At 39.7% G+C, this 13,332-nt stretch overlaps 6 protein-coding genes across 6 annotated transcripts; 4 read left to right on the forward strand and 2 right to left on the reverse strand.

The window, feature by feature from the left end:
- Positions 1–1,221: 1,221 nt before the first annotated feature.
- On the reverse strand, positions 1,222–1,831 carry LOC132124659 (histone H3-like). The gene has a single exon (XM_059535778.1). The coding sequence runs from the start codon at positions 1,817–1,819 to the stop codon at positions 1,409–1,411; it is 411 nt and encodes a 136-aa protein (XP_059391761.1). The 5' UTR covers positions 1,820–1,831; the 3' UTR covers positions 1,222–1,408.
- A 1,235-nt stretch (positions 1,832–3,066) lies between these two features.
- On the reverse strand, positions 3,067–3,565 carry LOC132124665 (histone H2A-like). Its single transcript, XM_059535784.1, has one exon. It carries the CDS (start codon positions 3,519–3,521, stop codon positions 3,135–3,137), a length of 387 nt encoding a protein of 128 aa, XP_059391767.1. The 5' UTR covers positions 3,522–3,565; the 3' UTR covers positions 3,067–3,134.
- Positions 3,566–5,249: 1,684 nt separating this feature from the next.
- LOC132124667 (histone H2B) lies at positions 5,250–5,684 on the forward strand. The gene has a single exon (XM_059535786.1). It carries the CDS (start codon positions 5,265–5,267, stop codon positions 5,637–5,639), a length of 375 nt encoding a protein of 124 aa, XP_059391769.1. The 5' UTR covers positions 5,250–5,264; the 3' UTR covers positions 5,640–5,684.
- Positions 5,685–6,312: 628 nt separating this feature from the next.
- On the forward strand, positions 6,313–6,770 carry LOC132124664 (histone H2A-like). The gene has a single exon (XM_059535782.1). The coding sequence runs from the start codon at positions 6,313–6,315 to the stop codon at positions 6,697–6,699; it is 387 nt and encodes a 128-aa protein (XP_059391765.1). The 3' UTR covers positions 6,700–6,770.
- Positions 6,771–7,242: 472 nt separating this feature from the next.
- LOC132124660 (histone H3-like) lies at positions 7,243–7,715 on the forward strand. Its single transcript, XM_059535779.1, has one exon. The coding sequence runs from the start codon at positions 7,261–7,263 to the stop codon at positions 7,669–7,671; it is 411 nt and encodes a 136-aa protein (XP_059391762.1). The 5' UTR covers positions 7,243–7,260; the 3' UTR covers positions 7,672–7,715.
- A 5,247-nt stretch (positions 7,716–12,962) lies between these two features.
- LOC132124670 (histone H4) lies at positions 12,963–13,323 on the forward strand. Its single transcript, XM_059535789.1, has one exon. The coding sequence runs from the start codon at positions 12,998–13,000 to the stop codon at positions 13,307–13,309; it is 312 nt and encodes a 103-aa protein (XP_059391772.1). The 5' UTR covers positions 12,963–12,997; the 3' UTR covers positions 13,310–13,323.
- The last annotated feature ends 9 nt before the right edge of the window (positions 13,324–13,332 follow it).

Consider the following 13,332-nt stretch of genomic DNA (forward strand, 5'->3'; position numbering starts at 1 on the left):
ACACTAGTCGATGTCATGTTTTGATTCAAGTGTACTGACCTACTTTTGATTTAGTCATCCAAAATGTGGCATATTCCGTCCGCGTTTCGTTTTTATGACTGGATTCTACAAACCAGACTGTGTTTCCGCATCCCGGAAATTATTAGGGCGTATGTCTCAGAATAGTCAGTGCAATTTGGGAAAGAAATCAGTTAAATCTGTATGTGGATGTGTGTTAATATTCAAATGTAATCCCCTTTGTAATCGTTAAAAATTTCATAAGTAACTGTAATTTAATTACTCATTTTTTCTTAGTAACTGTAACTAATTACAGTTACAATTATTTTGTAATTAAATTACGTAATGCCGTTACATGTAACTAGTTACTCCCCAACACTGGCTATCAGTCAGGATTTGGCCCAGAAGTTGATTGAGAGCATGCCCAGTCGAATTGCAGAGGTCCTGAAAAAGAAGGGCCAACACTGCAAATACTGACTCTTTGCATAAATGTCATGTAATTGTCGATAAAAGCCTTTGAAACGTATGAAGTGCTTGTAATTATATTTCAGTACATCACAGAAACAACTGAAACAAAGATCTAAAAGCAGTTTAGCAGCAAACCTTTTGAAAACTAATATTTATGTAATTCTCAAAACTTTTGGCCATGACTGTATATATATATATATATATATATATATATATATTATAGCAATACGCCTTTGACATTTTATTTCATCTGCAGTGTAATACTTTATTTAAAACGTATGAAAGAATGGTATGAAAGTTATATTTATAAAAGGGACCAGCGTTGTTCAGCCAGTGATTTTTGCATAGAGAAAGATGAATTATACAGTTTCTCAATGCAAGCTGTGCCTCTAATTGCTGGATTTGAAGAATCTCCAGTGTTCCTCTCTCAGTATATTTCATATCTCACAACATTCATGTGTTGATGTTCATCTTTACATTCATTGATGCCATATTTAAAACACTACATATCACAATTTCTATGACTTTACTATCATTCCTTAAAACAAATAAAGCAACACAATAGATTATGTGCACCTGAAGATTGCATACTGGTACAGCTACTCTTAATCATTTAATTAGTCGAGTCGAGGTGTAATTTCATAATTAAAAAACAGCAAACGTGTTGACACAACAGAATTTAGTGATAAACACTACTTTCATTTGCAGCAAATGTACACCCCATCAATGAAGTGTTCTATTAGGCTCTGTCTGGCCGCAGTTGATCATTCAGAGCGGTTTCAGTTATCAGAATGAAACCAGGATTGGGAACCACTGCTTTAAGGTAATGTTAAACCTTTACACCCATTTTCGATAACATCTACGTAGACCAATTTGAAACTCTTTTAAGTGAAAACGGGAGTGGCTCTTAAAAGAGCCTTTGTGTTTAGAAGGAGCGTTGGGTTTAAGCGCGCTCTCCACGGATGCGGCGGGCCAGCTGGATGTCTTTGGGCATGATGGTGACTCTCTTGGCGTGGATGGCGCACAGGTTGGTGTCCTCGAACAGACCGACCAGATAAGCCTCGCTGGACTCCTGCAGGGCCATGACGGCGGAGCTCTGGAAGCGCAGGTCCGTCTTGAAGTCCTGAGCGATCTCTCGCACCAGACGCTGGAAGGGCAGCTTGCGGATCAGCAGCTCGGTGGACTTCTGGTAGCGACGGATCTCTCGCAGAGCCACGGTGCCGGGCCTGTAGCGGTGAGGCTTCTTGACGCCGCCGGTGGCTGGAGCGCTCTTACGGGCGGCTTTGGTGGCGAGCTGCTTCCTCGGGGCTTTGCCTCCGGTGGATTTACGGGCCGTCTGCTTGGTTCTTGCCATCGCTGCGGTGCACTTCTTTCCTAGTTCAGGATACAAGAAGAAACTGCTAATTTTGCTTGCGCGTCTGGTTTTAAAGCACCATGCGACGACGAGTCTGTGGCGTCATAAAGGGGCAGACACTCGTGATTGGCTGAGGTGTGACGTCTGCGAGTCACTGCTAACCAATGACTGCGCAGCTTCTGTTTTCCAACGGGGCTATTTGTGTTTCCCCGCTCAAAATGTTTTGGTTTTGTCCTGTGTGTATCACTTTGTCAAATTCCCTTTCCAAGTGTTTATTATAGTGATGGGCATTTCGGCTCTTTTTCGTGAGTCGGCTCATTTGACTCAGCTCACTGAAAAGAGCCGGCTCTTTTGGCTCACAAACGCCTCTTTAAAAAACTAAATGTTTTGACTATGATAGGTGTGAAAAAAATTCTAATTAAATTATTAAAAGATGTCATACTCAAAATTTCTTAAAAAAATGCATTGATTTGTTATGAAAAAAGATTAAACATTTGCATTTAAATTACAACTTTTGAATATATAGAAACAACAACATTACAAAACAAATACAATCTGAATCTGAACAACATAATTGGCATGTTATATAGTCAGCATGAACTATCTCACTAGTTATGTTTTGAATAACTAGCATTAACACACACACACACACACACACACACAATGCTGATCATATTTTTATTTTATGAGAGATTTGCATTCAGAAATGCAAGCTGCCTTACTTTCGATCGAGGGGCTGATGATCATTAAAATGATTTCAAATGCTGCTGTGCTTCCGACTCATTTTGCTGCTTTTGTTTTGTTTTCAAAAGCTGTTGTGTTTTTCCTTTCCTCTCCTCCGAGTTTGACACTGTGTGTGTGTTTGTGTGTGATGGCTCGGCCCCTCCCTAATGTTGTATAATTGGTTGACACCTCGTGTATGATTGACAGGAACAGAATGTGAGGCTGATCAGACACACGAAATATATATAAATATATATATATATATAGTTCTTTGAATTAGTCAATTATTTTAAATAAAGTGCATCCATTATTTCACAATGATTTAATTTCTATAGGCTACATTTATTTTAACTTTTTTGTTCTTCCATCTTGAAATATTTACTCTTTGGCTTAAATGGTGTTTAAAATAAATCGCCAGCTATTGACTGGTCTAAACCACCTCAACAGTTATAAGTTACGTGTTTTATGGTTTCTACATTACAAGGTGAAATTATTTCGCTACTGCCGAAACGAACAGAAAATCGCTCCTTGGAAGAGAAAGTGGGTGGCTCTTAAAAGAGCCTTTGGGTTCCAGAAACTGACTCTAATCTACTTATTTGGTTTTGGCGGGTTTCTCGGTCTTCTTGGGCAGCAGCACGGCCTGGATGTTGGGCAGCACGCCGCCCTGAGCGATGGTCACTCCGCCCAGGAGTTTGTTGAGCTCCTCGTCGTTGCGCACCGCCAGCTGCAGGTGACGGGGGATGATACGGGTCTTCTTGTTGTCCCGAGCGGCGTTTCCAGCCAGCTCCAGGATCTCAGCCGTCAGATACTCGAGCACAGCGGCCAGATACACCGGGGCACCGGCACCAACGCGCTCGCCGTAGTTCCCTTTGCGGAGAAGTCTGTGAACACGACCGACGGGGAACTGCAGCCCTGCTCTGGAAGAACGAGTCTTAGCCTTCGCCCTGGCCTTGCCGCCGGTTTTACCTCTGCCACTCATTATTGAAATTAGAGAAGGGTGTATCTATAGATTGGTGTAGATATAATAGGAGTGTAACTCGAAAATCAGCTTTTAAGAGCGCGTGCTCTTCTACTATTGGTTTAAATCCATCACAGTTGAAACCCAATCAGAGCTCGTCCCTCCAAATCCCAAACTCCTCCTCTTTATTCTTCTCTTTGTTGCACCATTCATATGCAGTGATTTTTATTTTTGTATTATTTTTCAAATATTAACACTAATTTAAACCTAGCTCCTGAAGAAACTGAATGTGTATAAAGTGATTGTGTTCAGTTGTATATAGTAAACGCTGTAGGTCTATACACCACTGAAACTGATATAGATGTTGTTCAGTTTTCTTTTCATTTGAAAATAGTGTCTCAAACCAGTGTCACATGACATATTATCAAACTCAAATTAGAGGATCAGAATTGGTGTGACGTTAATTCAAAGGGCAATAAATGAGAACATGTTTATTTTTGCCTTACATGGGGTTTTAATTTGCTTGTTTAGCTTATTTTTTATAATTGAAGTGATTTACAAAATTCATCCTTCAAGAGTTGTAGTGTGTTCAGACACATATTCAGTGTTAAACAGTTTAGATAGTGGGGAATTAACATCTATACAGGATATATTATATTAAATATTACATAATGTATATATAGAGTCAATTAAACAGGAGTAAGAGTAGAGTTTTTCTGGATCCCTGTCCATGGAGTAGAAGGGATTGAGCTGGTGGATAAGTTGGTCAGCATTAAGAAAAGAGGAGGCGGATATAGAAATTTCATTATGAAAAACAGAAGTTAAAAGTATTATTAAAGCAACAGTTGTAACGGTGGCAAGAAGACTGGAATAAAGAGTCAAAAGGAAGACATCTATTCAACATTCAACCCAAAGTGAGGACTGAAAGAGAGTCACATGGAAACAGAAGAGAAGATACAGTTATAGCTAGACTATGTAAAGCTCATTCCCTCCTTAATTACTCCCTGGATATGACAGAAACAGAAACAGCTGAACATGTTTTATTACATTGTGAAATATATGGAAGAGGAAGAATCCAGCTTGTAAAAAAAGATCTGAAATAAGTAAATTTTCAGTTAAAAAAATATTAAGGAATGAATGCTTAGAAGCACTTAAAGGTGTATGAGAGATATGGGTTTAATTAACAGGATATAATTTATTAAAATAAGTTTTTTTTTCCCACTCATCGAGGCTTCACACTCCTGAAGCTGGATTGCCAGTCGCCAAGAAACAGAAGAAGAAGAAGAAAAAGATTTGCAAAATAAAAGGAAAACGCAATTAGATGGCAGTGGTGTTTATAAGTTAGAGCAGAAGTGAAATTGCAGGACAGCAAAAAACGTATCGAATCGTCATTACTCCCCTTTCTCCGAATTCTTTCAGTGGGTATATTAAGGGGTTTAAATGTTATACCGTATGATATCTTATATCCATTTGTTTTCTTGTATAAAAAAAAACATTTAAGAAAAAGAGCGGGAAATTGAAACAGGAAACTATCAAACTTTCGTTCAAACACGGAGAGGTGGGTGTGGCTATGAATTCGCCGCCTGTGATTGGCCCTCCTTCCGCTCGTGATACTTCGAGTTGTCCAATCACGTACGAGTTTTATGGGTTTGGTCTACTGAAACATGCAATCAGAAGGCGCCATATCTCCTGGAAAATTAGCATAGACGAGTCCATAATTGTCTTTGTCCGATTCTTTTTTGTCAATAATTGATCAGCATCATTATGCCTGAACCAGCGAAGTCTGCTCCCAAGAAGGGCTCCAAGAAAGCGGTCACTAAGACCGCCGCGAAAGGTGGCAAGAAGCGCAGAAAGTCCAGGAAGGAGAGCTACGCTATCTACGTGTACAAAGTGCTGAAGCAGGTTCATCCTGACACCGGGATCTCTTCGAAGGCGATGGGGATCATGAACTCTTTCGTCAACGACATCTTCGAGCGCATCGCCGGTGAGTCGTCTCGTCTCGCTCACTACAACAAGCGCTCCACCATCACCTCGAGAGAGATCCAGACCGCCGTGCGTCTGCTGCTGCCCGGAGAGCTGGCCAAACACGCCGTGTCTGAGGGCACCAAGGCCGTCACCAAGTACACCAGCTCCAAGTAGAGCTCCGAACCGACTCCGAGACACAAAGGCTCTTTTAAGAGCCACTCATTTTATCACTAAAGAGTTTGCAGTATTTTAATCATGTAAATTTAGTATTATGGTCTTATTACAGTTTTGAAGACTATAACAACATATTCGCTGAGGCTAGAAGTTTTACATTTTCTCTTAGTATTATCACAATAGTATGAAATGCATTATATAATAACGTCTACTGTGGTCACAACTCTAGGATGGCATCGTGGATTACAACAGAATGACACATTTCCGATAAAAAGAAAAAAATTAATGAGAGGCATGCTGCCTTGTATCTGTGTTATATATATTTTTAAAACATTAAAAGGAATTGTTACCAAAAGTACATATGCTTCCTGTGCATGGTTTCTAAAATAATTGAATCCCAAAAAAAGATTGGCACTCATCTATCCCACAGGTTATACTAATATGTGGTTTATGTAAAATAATACAAAAAAAATCACTGCATATGAATGGTGCAACAAAGAGAAGAATAAAGAGGAGGAGTTTGGGATTTGGAGGGACGAGCTCTGATTGGGTTTCAACTGTGATGGATTTAAACCAATAGTAGAAGAGCACGCGCTCTTAAAAGCTGATTTTCGAGTTACACTCCTATTATATCTACACCAATCTATAGATACACCCTTCTCTAATTTCAATAATGAGTGGCAGAGGTAAAACCGGCGGCAAGGCCAGGGCGAAGGCTAAGACTCGTTCTTCCAGAGCAGGACTTCAGTTCCCCGTTGGTCGTGTTCACAGACTTCTCCGCAAAGGGAACTACGGCGAGCGCGTTGGTGCTGGTGCCCCGGTGTATCTGGCCGCTGTGCTCGAGTATCTGACGGCTGAGATCCTGGAGCTGGCTGGAAACGCCGCTCGGGACAACAAGAAGACCCGTATCATCCCCCGTCACCTGCAGCTGGCGGTGCGCAACGACGAGGAGCTCAACAAACTCCTGGGCGGAGTCACCATCGCTCAGGGCGGCGTGCTGCCCAACATCCAGGCCGTGCTGCTGCCCAAGAAGACCGAGAAACCCGCCAAAACCAAATAAGTAGATTAGAGTCAGTTTCTGGAACCCAAAGGCTCTTTTAAGAGCCACCCACTTTCTCTTCCAAGGAGCGATTTTCTGTTCGTTTCGGCAGTAGCCACATATTACGTTTTAATATAGAAACAATAAATCAAGTAATTCATAAATGTTGAGGTGGATTAGACCAGTCAATGGTTAGCGATTATTTTAAACACAATTTAAGCCAAAGAGTAAATATTTCAAGATGGAAGAACAAAAAGGTCACTATGAATTCTATAAACCGTGTAAGTGTTGTGTGTGTGTTAACCATAATAAACCATAATAAACACTTGGTAAAGGGAATTTGGCAAGTGATACACTGGACAAAACACTTTGAGCAGGAAACACAAACCGCCCCGTTGGAAAACAGAAGCTGCGCAGTCATTGGCTAGCAGTCATCGCAGACGTCACACATCAGCCAATCACAAGACTCTGCCCCTTCGTGACGCCATAAGCGCGTGTCTGTATGATGCTTTAAAAGCAGGCGCGGAACTTAAAACAGCATTTACTACGTTCGCAGAACAACTGAACAAGTGCACCGCAGCTATGGCAAGAACCAAGCAGACGGCCCGTAAATCCACCGGAGGCAAAGCCCCGAGGAAGCAGCTCGCCACCAAAGCCGCCCGTAAGAGCGCTCCAGCCACCGGCGGCGTCAAGAAGCCTCACCGCTACAGGCCCGGCACCGTGGCTCTGCGAGAGATCCGTCGCTACCAGAAGTCCACCGAGCTGCTGATCCGCAAGCTGCCCTTCCAGCGTCTGGTGCGAGAGATCGCTCAGGACTTCAAGACGGACCTGCGCTTCCAGAGCTCCGCCGTCATGGCCCTGCAGGAGTCCAGCGAGGCTTATCTGGTCGGTCTGTTCGAGGACACCAACCTGTGCGCCATCCACGCCAAGAGAGTCACCATCATGCCCAAAGACATCCAGCTGGCCCGCCGCATCCGCGGAGAGCGCGCTTAAACGCCTGACTTCACAAGTCTTGAAACCCACCCAAAGGTTCTTTTCAGAGCCACCAAAATCACACTGAACGAGAGAACTTCCACTGTAACGCTTAATAGTGAAGTAACACTGCCTTAATCTTTTAAGAAATATTGCCTGGCCCTCAGTCTCAGTTTTGTTAATTTTACGTCCCCATTACTACAAAGAATATACACACGAACGGGAAAAAACGTGACATGTTAAACAACAAAACATGTTAAATAAAACGCCTAAAACGTGTATATAATTTAGCAAAGTGCAATTTCGTACATGTTAAGTTAACAATTCAAATTGTCAAAACAACGTCATAGAGGTCTTATGCTGTTAACGGTGTAAGTAGAGGGAATTAGTGATGGGATTTATGGCTCTTTGAGGGGATCCGGATCTTCGCGATCCGTTCCTTTCAAAGAGCCGTTCAAAAGAACGGCTCTTTTGGCTCTTTTTAAATATTTAGTCAGTTTTAAGAAGCCAGCTTGGGGGCATCTCAGTTTATCCTGGAAATAATCACTGGGAGGAATGATGAGGTGAGATTTGTAGCCAAATAATTAAAACTCAGATATCACACACCAATATCTGAGTTTGAATTATTCTGAAATATTGATTATTACCTCATTTGTCATGTGTGGACTATATTTCATAGGGTTGCACAAATCCCTCTGCTTAGACTGTGACATCACTATTTTGGATTTACCTTTAGTACAAAGTGTGTGTGTGTGTGTGTGTGTGTAAAGCTACGTTGACTTATGGTATTCATACAATACCTACTCAAATAAACATCAAAAACAAAGCCGGCTGCAATGAATTTCTGTGCAAAACAGCTTTTACTACAAACACTTTCACACAAGAACATTGTTATCACACAAGAACATTTTGATAGAAAACAAAAAATATTTAAAGTAGATAAAATTAGAATAAATAAAATGGAAATGTCTACATACTACATACTATTACTATTGTAAACTTTGCAAATATGACATCAGCCCCTTCAAGTCAATGAACAATAACAAAGTGGGCTGCAATGAACATGCACAACTAATAACTAATATCATCACGCTATAAAGGGTTGGCCTGCGCTGGGTGCGCCCCTCCCCCATAACTGTTCTGTCTCGCGGAGGAGCTCATTTGTGTGCATCTGTGTGAAACACGCATAGGAAAAAAGAACGACAGAAAGAACGGCTCCCCTCCAGCCGCGACTCGGCTCCCATCGTTCATGTTTATGAGCCGTTCAAAAGAATCGGTTCGTTCGCGAACGTCACAACTCTAGAGGGAATCTCATTATAAATGGTGTTTATTTACGGGGGAATTGAGAACCGCTCATGTTTACTCTCAGGTTTGGGGTTAAACTACATCACGTTATTCCCTGCTCTAACTAGCTGTGGGGGGTGGGGCGCCAAGTGACACGGGGGTGGGCTTCCCATAAATCAACTTGAATATTGTGCAATGGAATGCAAGAAGCTTGTTAGCAAATGGTCAAGAGTTTAAAGGTTTTATAAAAGAGCTTAGAAAGAAACCAGAAATCGTATGCATACAGGAAACCTGGCTTAAGCCAGTGTTGGATTTTAATATTAAAGGGTATGATTGTGTACGTAGAGATAGAGAGGAAGATATTGGGGGAGGGTGTATAATATTTGTAAAACAAGGAGTACAGTATAGTGTTATTGGAAAAGGAATAATGTTGGAGTTTATAGTAATAGAAATTTTAGGGGAAAAAGGAAATGTTAAAATTCTAAATTTGTATAATCCTTGTAAAAGACTATCACTAGAGGTGTTGGGTGAACTAATTGTACACTTAGAAGGAAAAGTTATATGTTGCGGAGATTTTAATGCTCATAGCACACTATGGGACAATTGCAATGATGGAAACGGAATAGTGATTGAAGAATTAATGGAGTTAAAGGAATTAGTATGTTTAAATGATGGTGGGGGAACAAGGGTTAATGTGAGAACAGGAGTAGAATCAGCTATTGACCTTACACTTGTGTCAAGTTCACTAGCGGGTATATGCGTATGGGAGGTGATTAGAGAAACAACTATAGGGAGTGATCATTACCCTATAACAATTGAGGTAAATCTAAGTTTAGAAAAATGTGATATAAGAGGAGTAGACAAATGGTTCTTTGAAAATGCAGATTGGGAGAAATTTAGGAGTATAAGTGAACAAGAAATGAAAAACATTAAAGTTAAAGAAGGGATTGATGAGGTTAATAATGATATTTGTAATGCTATATTGATATCAGCAAGTCAGTCTATTCCAAGGAAGGGAGGTAGGAAAAAAAAGAAGATTGTGCCATGGTGGACAAAAGAGTGTGATAAGGTAATTAAATCTCGAAATAAAGCTTTTAAAATGTTAAAAAAGAATCATAGTTTTCAGAACTTCATTGAATATAAAAAGATGCAAGTAAATGTTAGGAGAATCGTAAAAAATACAAAAAAAAAGACTATTGGAGGAGGTTTTGTAACACAGTGGGAAGGGAAACTGATATTGGGCAAGTATAGAATATGATAAAAAGAATGAATGGGATAAAAAGAGAATTTGGGTATCCAGTATTAAAAGATGGTGATACAATAGCAATAAAAGATGAAGAGAAAGCAGAAATGCTTGCAAAAAGTTTTGTTAAAGTACATAAATCAGATAATAGTAGTAAGGAGGGTAAAAGAGAAAGGGAAAGGACATTGGAACAGTTTAAAGACTTAATACAGAATGAGGAATTTAATAATGAACAATTAAATATGATATTTACAAAGGCAGAGTTAAATCGAGCTCTTAGAAAAACCAAGAATTCAGCTCCAGGTATAGATCAGATTTGCTATTTAATGCTAAGACATCTCAGTGAAGTATCTAAGGAAGTTTTATTAAATGTGTACAATAAATCATGGGAAGAAGGAAAATTACCACAAAGGTGGAAGGAGGCGATGATAGTACCAATACGTAAACCGGGGAAGGATGGTACAAATCCAGGAAATTATAGACCTATTGCGTTGACATCTAATATTGGTAAAATAATGGAAGAAATGGTGAATGAAAGGTTAACGTATCATGTAGAAATGAATAAATTCTTATCCAAATATCAGAGTGGTTTTAGGAGAGGGAGAAATACAATGGATCCGGCGGTGTGTTTAGAACATGAGATAAGAAAAGCACAAATAAATAGAGAAAGTGTAGTGGCTGTCTTTTTCGACATAGAGAAAGCTTATGACATGATGTGGAAAGAAGGGTTGTTAATTAAACTGTATAAGTTAGGTATCAAAGGTCAAATGTTTAGATGGATCAAGGATTTTTTATCAGACAGAACACTAAAAGTGAGAATAGGAAACAGTTATTCAGAAAAATTCACAATTGAAAATGGTACTCCACAAGGAAGTATAATAAGTCCTTTATTATGTTCCATTATGATAAATGATGTGTTTGAAGATTTGGATAATGGGCTGGGCCTCTCACTCTTCGCTGATGATGGGGCAATCTGGAAAAGGGGAAGGAATATTGATTTTATTGTGAAAAAATTACAGGAGGCTATTACAATAGTTGAAGAATGGTCATATAAATGGGGTTTTAAATTCTCAGTTGATAAAACAAAAATAATGTTGTTTACAAGGAAGAAAGTGGGAAGTGAGGTGAAACTAAAATTATATAATCAAGAACTGGAAAGAGTAAAATATTTTAAGTTTTTGGGGATATGGTTTGATGAAAGAGTTACGTGGGCGGTGCATATTCAGAATATAATAAATAAATGTAAGAAAATAATAAATACAAAGAGATGTTTAGTTGGTAGTGAGTGGGGAGCAGATAGGATGGCATTAAAGGCCATGTATAATGGATTGATTAGATCTGTGTTAGATTATGGGTGTGTGGTTTATGGATCAGCTGCAGAAACATCTCTTAAAAAGTTAGATAATATACAGAATCAGGTATTTAGACTATGTACAGGAGCTATAAAAACTACTCCAATTACAGCGCTACAGGTGGAAATGGGGGAAATGTCTTTGGAAATGAGAAGGGTACAGCTATCATTGAATTACTGGGTTAATTTACAAGGCCATAGTCAAGAGCATCCTACACTAGACACGTTAAAGCCATGTTGGGAGAAAGAGAGGAGGAAAACTAAAAGTTTTGGATGGACTGTGATACAGAAAGCCACAGAACTTAAAATTAATCAATTAAATGTTAGTCCTACTGTTCCATTACCAGTAATAAAACCTTGGGTACTTCCAGATGGTATAGTTGATTTTACATTGTTAGAACAGAGAAACAAGGGAGAGGAATGTAATTCATATAACGTACAGACATATATTAATGAGTACTGCAGTTATGTTCAGATATACACAGATGCATCAAAGAGTTCAGACAACAAGATAGGAGTAGCATTTACTGTCCCAGAGTTTCATTTATCAATAAGGAAAAGGATCAGTGATGAGCTATCTGTTTATACAGGGGAAATGGTTGCATTATTATTAGCAATACAGTGGATAGAAGAAATAAGACCTGTGAAATCAGTTATATGTTCAGACTCATGTTCATCATTGGCTAGTTTACAATACAGTCATTCAGAAAGTAGACCAGATATTTTAATGGAGATAATGCAAACAATATACAGAATTCAAATGATGGGGATTACAGTAGTATTTTTGTGGGTGCCTGCACATGTTGGTGTCCAAGGAAATGAAATTGCAGATAAAGAAGCAAAAGAAGCAGTTAAAAACAATTACATTAATTTAATTGTTAATTTAAGTAAGAATGAAATAAAGAGTATTATCAAGAAGAGACTAAAGGAAAGGTGGCAAAAACAGTGGGGCAAGGAGAAAAAAGGTCGGTGGTTCTATAGAATTCAAAGGAAAGTGGGAGAGATGAGAATTGCAGGGAAAAACAGGAGAGAAGAAATTGTAATATCAAGGATGAGATTTGGACACACAAGATTAAATAGTACACTTTATAAAATGGGTAAACATGATACGGGAAGATGTGATTATTGTGGGCAAGAGGAAACAGTAGAGCATGTTTTAATGCATTGTCAGAAATATGAGAATGAAAGGTTGTTAATTCATAATTTAAAAAAAAAATAAAAATGCAATTTATACCAAAGTATATTCTGCAAAATAACTCGAGAAATGAGTGTTATAATTTTATTCTTCAGTTTCTTGTGGAATCTAATCTGTGGGAGAGAATTAAAAAAAAAAAAAGTCATCTTGATCCACACTCCATACCAGTTGGTGGCGGAAATACACCATTGTGTTCTGTGTCAACCGCCAATAAAATCCAAGAAGAAGAAGAATCACACATTTGTGTTCATCATTTACAAAAAGTTAGTCAAGCATGTCTGGAAGAGGTAAAGGTGGCAAAGGGCTCGGGAAAGGAGGCGCTAAGCGTCACCGTAAAGTGCTGCGGGATAACATCCAGGGCATCACCAAACCCGCCATCCGTCGTCTCGCTCGCCGCGGCGGAGTCAAGCGTATCTCCGGTCTGATCTACGAGGAGACCCGCGGTGTGCTGAAGGTGTTCCTGGAGAACGTGATCCGCGATGCCGTGACATACACCGAGCACGCCAAGAGAAAGACCGTCACCGCCATGGACGTCGTGTACGCGCTGAAACGACAGGGACGCACTCTGTACGGCTTCGGAGGATAAACCCGTCCGTGTTAGCAGAAAAC

Source organism: Carassius carassius, chromosome 43 (genome assembly GCF_963082965.1).
Source record: "Carassius carassius chromosome 43, fCarCar2.1, whole genome shotgun sequence".
Classification (NCBI taxonomy): Eukaryota; Metazoa; Chordata; class Actinopteri; order Cypriniformes; family Cyprinidae; genus Carassius; species Carassius carassius.

Bases quoted from the DNA above. Each gene is read 5' to 3' on its own strand.
- LOC132124670 (XM_059535789.1), top strand. From the start codon at position 12,998: ATGTCTGGAAGAGGTAAAGGTGGCAAAGGGCTCGGGAAAGGAGGCGCT.
- LOC132124659 (XM_059535778.1), bottom strand. From the start codon at position 1,819: ATGGCAAGAACCAAGCAGACGGCCCGTAAATCCACCGGAGGCAAAGCC.
- LOC132124664 (XM_059535782.1), top strand. From the start codon at position 6,313: ATGAGTGGCAGAGGTAAAACCGGCGGCAAGGCCAGGGCGAAGGCTAAG.
- LOC132124667 (XM_059535786.1), top strand. From the start codon at position 5,265: ATGCCTGAACCAGCGAAGTCTGCTCCCAAGAAGGGCTCCAAGAAAGCG.
- LOC132124665 (XM_059535784.1), bottom strand. From the start codon at position 3,521: ATGAGTGGCAGAGGTAAAACCGGCGGCAAGGCCAGGGCGAAGGCTAAG.
- LOC132124660 (XM_059535779.1), top strand. From the start codon at position 7,261: ATGGCAAGAACCAAGCAGACGGCCCGTAAATCCACCGGAGGCAAAGCC.